This window comes from Rhinolophus sinicus, chromosome 5 (assembly GCF_057876585.1).
Source record: "Rhinolophus sinicus isolate RSI-liver-muscle chromosome 5, RSI-T2T, whole genome shotgun sequence".
NCBI classification, from domain to species: Eukaryota; Metazoa; Chordata; class Mammalia; order Chiroptera; family Rhinolophidae; genus Rhinolophus; species Rhinolophus sinicus.
In genome coordinates, this window is record NC_142505.1 from 96740951 (window position 1) to 96750380 (window position 9430).

The following is a 9430-nucleotide window of genomic DNA, read 5'->3' on the forward strand; positions in this document are numbered from 1 at the left end:
CGGTTTCCTGTTTTGTAAATTGCCTCTTCCTTTTCTTCGCCCACCTTTCCGCTGGGAATGCTGACTTTTTCTTGTTGATTTGCAGGAGTCCTCATATAGTCTAACTAGCAATCCCTCGACTATCATGGGCATTGTAAATATCTTCTCCCACCCTTGTCTTGTAGTTTATCTTTTTGAAGTGTTAAGTCATTTTTCTTCGCCTCAGATCAAAAAGACCGTCCTTTACCTTGTCTTCTTTTGCCTTTAAAGTTTTACCTTTCGCACTCAGATGTGTAATACATCTCATATCTGCCCTGGAGATAAATCAGCAGCGTCTACTTCACGGCATTTTGTGAAGTTTAAAATAATACACACAAAGTGCTGGCGCAGTGCCTCCCACCCAGAACAGGTGTGCAATTGTGGTGATTATTCTCATTTGAGTAGAAAGTGGTAAGCGCTGCCCTAGGAAATCTAGAGATAGAGGAGCTTAGATGCTGTTTAGCTAGAGCAGGAAAGCTTTCGTGGGCGAAGGGGAGTAATCGAAGTTGGCCCTAAGAGTGAATGTAAGATTCGTTCATTCTGAGACAAAAAGGCGAGCATTCCAGGCAGAGGAAGGGGGCTGGCAGCATCCTGCCGGCGGGCGGTGTTTGGGCGGAGCACAGAGGAGAGGGGCTGAGTACTCACCAACTGCTGTCTGTTTTTCTGCCCGTGCCCACCCTCCCCTTCCCGCTGCAGGCTCCCTGTTCTCCACCTTGAAGCCCCCCGACACCGTGTTCAAGGTGGTGTTCTGGCTGGGCTACTTCAACAGCTGCCTCAACCCCATCATCTACCCGTGCTCCAGCAAGGAGTTCAAGCGCGCCTTCGTGCGCATCCTCGGGTGCCAGTGCCGCGCCCGCCGCCGTCGCCGCCGTCGCCGCCGGCGCCTGGGCGGCTGCGCCTACACCTACCGGCCGTGGACGCGCGGCGGCTCGCTGGAGCGCTCGCAGTCGCGCAAGGACTCGCTGGACGACAGCGGCAGCTGCCTGAGTGGCAGCCAGCGGACCCTGCCCTCGGCCTCGCCGAGCCCCGGCTACCTGGGCCGCGGCGCGCAGCCGTCCGTCGAGCTGTGCTCCCTCCCGGAGTGGAAGGCGCCCGGTGCCCTCCTGAGCCTACCCGAGGCCCCCGGCCGCCGCAGCCGCCAGGACTCGGGCCCGCTCTTCACCTTCAAGCTCCTGGCGGAGCCCGAGAGCCCCGGGACCGACGGGGGCTCCAGCAATGGGGGCTGCGAGGCCGCGGCCGATATGGCCAACGGGCAGCCAGGCTTCAAAACCAACATGCCCCTGGCGCCGGGGCCGTTGTAGGGCCCCCGCGCACAGCTTCCTTTCCTTGGGGAGGACATCACCGAGGGGGGAGGGGGCTGAGGGAGGTGTCGGCGCCCTGGAGCCCGGGGCCCAAGGGGAAACGGGGCGGGGGGGCGGGGAGGGAGAGGGGCAGCTGCTTTTCTGGCAGGGGCATGGGTGCCAGGTACAGCACCGAGAGCTGGGCCGAGCATGCTGGGAGCCTGGGGGACCCGACGCCAGCCGGGATTATGTCTCTCTCTCTCTCTCTCTCTGTGTATATATATAAAAGAGTCCCTCTGTATATGTATTTAACCGTGGGTACACGTGCGTGTGTTTGTGCGGTGTATGTGTGGTCTGCATGTGTGCGTGTGTGGGGCAGAGCGAGTGTGCGCCCAGGAGGCCGCGGGGTGGGGGGGGCCTTGTTTGTCTCGTGACTTCGTACCTCTCAAGCCCCTCCTTGTACGACACTGAACGATGGCACTTTGGCGGGGTTGGAAACAAAGTCCGACATTAAAGGTCATTTCTCCTGTGAGGCTTTGAGTAGTTTGTGATCTGGGTGGCAGGCAGGGTCTGGAGTTTCCCTTTCTGTACACTTCAGCTTTGTCCCTGTCCCTTCCGCAGGTCTTATAGACGATAGTTGTGCTGACCACCCCATCCCACCCCCCGCCCCATTTTTGCCTTTGCCATTACTGTCCCCAAGGACTAAACAAATTTGACCCTGTGGCTGAAAGTGACCCCCTGGACTTGTCCCGTAAATCCTGCTTGCCTGCTTTTGACTCTTAGCAGTTTCTAAATCCTCCTGCTGTGGGTAGCACTGGGCAATGTCTGGCCTGGCCCTGACCCCTAGGTCCCCAATTCTAGCTGGGGATCTGTGGCCAGGACCCTAGGTGACCCTGTCACCAGAAAGGAGGTGGGACCCAGGCAGAGAGATGGGCTGATTCCCTTCACCTCCTCCCCACATCGCTAGACAAAACACTGCATTGTTTGTGCCCACAGAACCTGAAAGAGAAATCTAGACTGCAGAATTTTCTGGCTCAGATATGGATCCGTATGGCCACGCAGCACACGTGGGCTCAAGAGCCCTTCTAAACTCTCCTAACTGACTAGCCTGCCTGGGAAAGAAGCACTGAGGAAAGTCATGCAGGGAGGTGGAGCCTACCTTGGAGAAGGTGACCAGGTAACCTTGGTTCCAGTCTCAGGCCTGCTCCGGATTGCTGTATGACCTTGAGAAAGTCACATCCCCTCTCTCAATCTTGGTTTCACATCTGTGTGATTGATGGATTGATTCTAAGGTCTTTTCTGCCTCGAAAAGCCTCCAGTTTTCTAAAAAAAATATAAAGGATGGGGAACAAAACAGGGAGCGTTTTTCTTCCCTGAAATTCTGAAAAAGCCTGAAAGGCACCCCACCACCACCTCAACCCCTTACTTTGCTTTTTCTAAGTTGAGCTTAATAATTTTTCAAAGGGCAAGAACCTCTTATACTAATATTAGGACATCCATCTTTTATTCTATATGTGATTGAAATAATAGAAAATGCTTTAAGTGGGGAGGGGCAGTCATTCACGTAGCTGAAAAATGTAAGGGGTATCAGGCGTGGCTGGAACTAGGGACTTAAGCAAAACTGTTAGCTTGCTCACGGGTTTACTGTTTTATCTAGCTCCCATCTTTTAGCTCTGCTTATCTTTATATGATGCCCTTGTTTCCTTTCTGCAAATAGCTTTCTCATACCATTCTTACAACTTGAACCCTCATCCCTCCAGAAAAAAAAAATTTTTTTCCCAGCAGTTATGCCAAAAAAGGAAAAAGAAAGAGTCCTGGGAAGCTTGAGTTTCTGTATCGTAGATCCCTTTAAGACTCTGATGAAAGCTATAGATACTCCTACCAGAAAAACGCACATAGACAAACATTTTACATTTTCATACAATTTCAGGTGACTCATCCTGTTTAAGATTAACTAAGCATGACAGCCCAGATCCATAGATTATTTGAGCTGAACTGGATTTTCAGAATTATCTAGGCCACTCCCCCCATCTTTACAGATGGGGAGACTAAGGTGAATAACTTGACCACGTCAAAATGAAGTAGACACAGGTCTGCTGCCACCCTGTCCAGTACCCTTTGCATTCACTTGTGCTGCCATCCTGGGGATGAGTATATCCTCTAACAGAGAGCAGGTCTCTTTTGTACTCGGCAGGGAAAAATACCTAGGGAAAGAGGAAACTGAACCCAATTCCCAGGAGAGAAGGAACAGATGGGGGACAGTCCTCTGAAAACATTTTGTTAGCAACACAAATCTTTTTCAAACCAGCCTGATAGAGGTGCAGCCCAGAGTGAAGTGGGGAAAGGAGGACAGAGCCCCGCCCCCTCGGCCTCCTCATCCTGCTCCCCAGCCCCCGCCTCTGGCCTGCCCCAAGCACCCCAGGACTCCACACAGTGAGGTTTGAAAACCACCGATCTAGTGCAAGCGAATAGGACTGGAGTCAGTGGAACCGAGGTTCAAATCTGGACTCTATGTGACCTTGAGCAATTCTCCTTGCCTCTTCTGGTCTGTTTCCCCGTCTATCAAATGGACATGATCTTCACAACCCACCCAGAAGTGCAAAGGATTCAATGAGATCATTGTGGTCTAAACACTGAACTGTGACTCACTGGGCCAATGCAAGTTATAATTTGGACCTTGAATATCTGAAGCCACAAGCACTAAGGCATTTTCTGAGCCGCTCAGTTCAGATGATCTCACACATTACTGGTGTTTGGAGGGCACCCAGGCAGCACAGGGATGCAGTGGCAGCCTCCTGACTCTCCAGAAGGAAGGTAGGCCAGACAGTGAGTGGCTTACATCCCCAGAAAGTGCTGGGTTCCCGATCTACCTCCAGCCAGAGCCTGTGTTATGCTGACCTCTGCAGGTCACCTCCCTGTGGTCAGGCCCAGGGAGGGCCTGGAGTTCATCAAGAGACTTTGGGGTAAACAGGTCCTCTTCTACTCTCTGACCTCCAACTGGCAGCAACGCAGACCTACTTTATTCTCTCCAGCCACCCAAACGCTGCTGGGTCATTGGTCATCACGTAGGCGTGCACAGAAAGACACCTGCCAACCAAAGAGGTAAGTAGCTGGACAGAATGGAATAATAGTTAATCCTGCAGATCTGGGCTCAAATCCTACCTCTGCCACTTACGAGCTATGTGACCTTGGGCAACTCATGACATGGGTGTAAACTCAGTTTCCTTAACTATAAAATAAGGATAACAATAGTACCTACTGCGTAGGGACCTTAGGAGGATCAAATGAGATCTTGAGGGTAAAACAACGCCATGCCAGTCAGCTGGACAACATCCAAGAAACCGTAGCTATTAGCAGAGGTATTCATTATTCAATTCGTCACTATGATATAAATTCATTGTTATTCATCCCATTCCAGTGTTTTAGGACTCAGGTTCCATCTTGAAGGGGAAAGACACAAATTTATGACAGAGTAAAAGATTCTGTGTCCTACAGTGTGAAGAAACACGTTACAGGACGAGGTGATCAGCCCAAACTAAAAGTAAAAATGAAATTTAATAAACGTTACGAGTTTGTTACACAGCAACAGGTAACTAGAAACGAAGGGAAGACTTTAGACTTCTTCTTACACAGTCTGACCTTGAATTAATGTTCATAACTGTTACCCTTATCACCTACCTAGTGCCCAACAAGTGTTCTTTCTTGACAGCGCTAATAAAATGCTGGGCAAGATCTGAGGTCTGGCACCGTCTGGCCTTGACTGGCACAGTAGACAGAGGGCATGATAGGAAAGAATAGGAAATCGGGCCAGGAAAGGATGAGCTTTATGGTTTGATTGTTTTTCCCCAGGTTTATTGAGGTATAATTGACATATAAAAATTGTATATATTTAAGGTTACAACATGGTGTTTTGGTATACATAGACATTGTGAAATGGGATTACCACACTCTAGCTAACTAACATATCCATCAACTCACACAGTTACCTTTTTTTGTAGTGAGAACACTTAAGATCTACTCTCTTAGAGAATTTCAAATATACAATATTGTGCTATTAACTTAGTCCCCATACTGTACGCTAGGTCTCCAGAACGTATGCATCCTGCATAACTGAAACGTTGTATTCTGACATCTCGCATTTCCCCTACCCCAGCCCTGGGCAACCACCATTGGATTTCCTTCCTTTTTAAGGCTGAATACTATTTTAAATGAGGGTGGGTAGCTTTGTGCTCCCCAACCTCAAGGACCTCCAAAGTTTATTTAGTATTATATTAGTTTGCTAGGGCTTCCATTACAAAGTACCACAGACTGATTGGCTTAAACAACAGGCATTTATTTTTCACACTTCTGGAGGCTAGAAGTCTGAGATTAAGGAGTCCGTAGTGATTTCTTCTGACACCTCTCTCCCTGGCTTATAGATGGCTATCTTCTCCCTGTGGCCTCCCATATTCTTTCCTCTGGATGTGTCTCTGTCCAGATGTCCTCTTCTTATGAGGACACAGCCATTGGATTAGGCCCCATCCTAACGACCTCATGTTACATTACTTACCTCTTTGAAGACCCTGTCTCCAAATACAGGCACATTCTGAGGTATTGGGGAAGGACAGGACTTCAGCATATGAATTGTGGGGTGGGGGTGAGACAACTCAGCCCATAACAAGTGTCAATATTGCAGAACCTCGGGACTAAAGTCATCATGTTAGGAGGACACCAGTGAGGTAGGCATTAGTACTGTCTCGAGTTTAGGCTTGCGGAAGTTTAAGTCCCTAGTCCAGGACAATGTGACTCGCAGGTGGAAGAGGCAGGACTTGACTCAAACAGCCCACGGACCTTGCTCTGCACACTCCCAGCCTGGAGAGCCTGCCTTTGTACGTGGGAGCAAGGACCTCTCGCCTTCCTGCTTCTCCAAACTCCTTTCTCTCCCCTCCACCCCCCAATCCTGCCCTCTCTTTGGTCTTGGGCTTTTAGAAAACAAAAGCCCAGAAACCTTGCAAGCTTCTGCTTCCCTTCTATCCAGGCCTCTCCTGAAGCCTTGAAGCACACAGCCTGCTGCCTATTTGAATGCAGGGAAAGGATTGGGTGAGAGCAGAAACGTGAATGGCTATCACAAACTCTCATCCATCTCACTGCCTCAGTGTCCCATCAAGCCCCATCTGAAGGTGCATCAGTACAGAGAGGCCCCATGTGGGTGCATGCGCACGTGGAGGATGAAGCACGCTGACTCAACCAGGTGTGCAGGGGCCAGTGCACACAGCGAATGCAGCACCAGGCCACCCCTCACAAGCTCATGCACAGGGAGGGTTGGTGAGGAAGCATCTGTGCAGCACTCAGGGTTGAGGCAGCCTCCTTCCTTGCCTCCCCACCTGATTCCAGGATGAACTCAGCAGGTTTCTCAGGAAGGGGCTCCCAGGGCAGAGGCTTTCCCAGCACAGCAGAGTCAGCAGTGTTTCCCCATCCCAACTAAACCACCCTGCTGCCCAGCCCCGGGCTGTGACCTGTCCATGCTGAGCAGGGCTTCCCTCTCTCCCCACCCCTCGGAAACACCTGCAGGGAGATGTCAGGGGGGTTCGGATGCCCTGGGAACAAAATCTGATTCTGCATTAGAAACAGGGGCATTCTGCTTGGAACAAAGCATGGTTTGTGTGCAGTGAGCCCTGAAGGGAAGATACTCCATCTGGCCCCTGAGGGTTTGCAGCTCTCAGAGGCCTGGGACATGTCCTGAAGGGAGGCGGTGAGTTCACAGGAAGTACCAGGTTGAGCTGCAGGGGTTACACGTGTGGCTACTCTTTCATGCAACTTGAAGGAAGCAGTTATTAAAGCGGTGGTGGAAGTAAAGGAACTCACAGGGGCTCCCAGAAATATGTGGAGAGACTTTCTAAGAGGGCCTGAAGTTTGCTAGGTGGGGGCTACTAGCCAGAAATACTAATTACTCACACGCACATGACCTAATTTGCACCCTCTGACTGGTGGGACCAGGGCTAGTCACACTGGGAGATGGGTGCTCAGCGGCTGGCTCTTGCATCTGGACCAAGAGCTTTTGGTACCAAGAGTTGGGTCTGTGGTTCTCAAACTCAGAGAGTAGAAGCACCACTCCTTGGCGTATTAAAAATACGGACCCACTCCACCACCTCTGGCCTCCTCCGGCTGATTTAGTAGGTGGAGAGAAAACCCAGTAATCCACATTTTAGCAAATGATCCAGGTGGTCCACAGACCATATTTTAAGAAGCACTGGACGTCAGCATGCACCCCATCAAGAAAAGGACCAGGTTTTCCTCTTCCTCAGATCCCCTGCAGGGCCCACTTCTGGGATCCACTTTGCTAAACACCGAATTGCAGGAGCTGCTTCCTCTCTCCAGCTCCGCGGGCCTGACAGCACCTGGCGTGCCTTATGCCTACCCTCCCCTTAAGCCCAGGATGGCTTCTGCGAATGCAGCCTTCTCATCGGACCCTTATGTCCCAGATTGTTGACATCCCCACTCCAGCCTCCATCGAGGAAGGAGCCAGGTCCAAGGACACAAGGACGGTGTTGTAAGAAGCTCAGGGAGGCCCGTTTCCAGAAATCAAACAGCAGTTGTCTTCATGACTCTTCAATCACGCCGGAAGGTTTCTGTTTCCTTCCTTAGCCGACTCAAACGTATTTGGCGTTCGGTTTGTTTTATTCCATTGCCAGCAGTTCTGATCTCCGGTCCCCGGGCGGGGGCGCAGTGCGCGCCCAGGTGCGCGGGTCTCCCCTGCGGTCGCAGCGTGCGGGCTCCGCCGCGTCTCCAGCTGCGCGCCCCAAGGAAGGCGAAGCCTGCGGGAGCTGCTCCTCGCCACTCGGAGCCTTGCGTCCGTCCTCTTGGTACGTGCAGAGACTAAGAAACAGTTCTTTAGACACTGCAGTGTCTAAGAGACCGCTCCACGCCCCCTTTCCCCGAGTAGGTGCTCCGAGTCGAGCAAGCTCGGCCTTGAGGCGGACCCGGGCGCCACCTGCTGTCCCACGCTCCTAGGCGACGGAAGTATAAAGGAACAAAGTTGCTTTGCAATGCACCTTGCGCTGCTTTGCCCACTTCCTTTGAGCTCCCCATTGGTGTTTCAGCTGCAGCCAGACATTCTGGAAATCTGGGTTAGGGATACTTAACTTGGGGTCATGTGTTGGCTTCAGGGGATCTGGGAGCCCCCTAAAATGTTATGCAGAATGTAGTGCCTCTGTACATTTTTCTGGAAGAGTTATGTATAAATTTCATGAGTCTAACTACTATTAATATTTTATGGTCTGAAGACCATGTATCCCACAACGTGCAAACTATTAGTGGTAAGGGATGACCAAACAGACATGTCACTTCTCCTCATGGACCCTACATGAACTTGACTACAGTCTGTATAGTAGGCTGAATAATGGCCTCCAAATATGTCCACCTCTTGATCCCGGACCTGTACATGTTACCTTACATGGCAAAAGGGACTTTGCAGATGTGATCTAGATAAGTCTCTTGAAATGAGGAGATTATTCTGGATTATCCCGGTGGACCCCATGTAATCACAAGGGTCATTATAACAAGAGGGACACAGAGACAGGAGGCAGTGTGACAACAGATGCAGAAGGACAGGGAAGGAAAGACATGCGAAGCTGCTGCATTGCTGACTTTGAAGATGGGGGAGGGGGCTATGAGCCAAAGGATTTAGGCAGCTTCTGGAGACTGGAAAGGACAAGTAAAGAGATTCTCCCCTAGAGCTGCCAGAAGGAACAGCTGTTGCCTTGACTTTAACCCAGTGAAAGTGCTTTCAGGCTTCCACCCTCCAGAACTGTAATAGGATACATTTGTGTTGTTTGATGCCACTGAGTTTGTAGTGATTTGTTTCAGCCATAACAGGAAACTAATATACCACTTAGCAGACCCTAAAAGTGGTGAGAAACCACATACTCACAGTCCTTTCCAATGCTGAAGTTCTCCATATCACTGGCCCTCCCCCTCTCCAGGAAGAGACAAGTCCAAGAGACAGAAAGTGCACCTAACACTGAGGTAGTGGATTTCCTGAAATCCCCTGCTCCAAAGAGGTAAGTCTACATTTGAGTCTCTTTCCTGGAAAGCTTGGAGTCTAGTGGGGAAGATAAAATTCAGATTGCATTTTTCTACCTAGGCTATACAGA

At 50.7% G+C, this 9430-nt stretch overlaps 1 protein-coding gene across 1 annotated transcript in view; it reads left to right on the forward strand.

Moving 5' to 3' along the window:
• Window positions 1–1830, forward strand: part of ADRA1B (adrenoceptor alpha 1B) — an 83188-nt gene extending 81358 nt beyond the window's left edge. The window contains exon 4 of the mRNA XM_019740580.3: window positions 715–1830. Within this exon, the coding sequence (XP_019596139.2) occupies window positions 715–1319 (605 nt within the window). The 3' untranslated portion in view covers window positions 1320–1830. The remainder of the gene's footprint in view (window positions 1–714) is intronic.
• Window positions 1831–9430: the final 7600 nt, after the last annotated feature.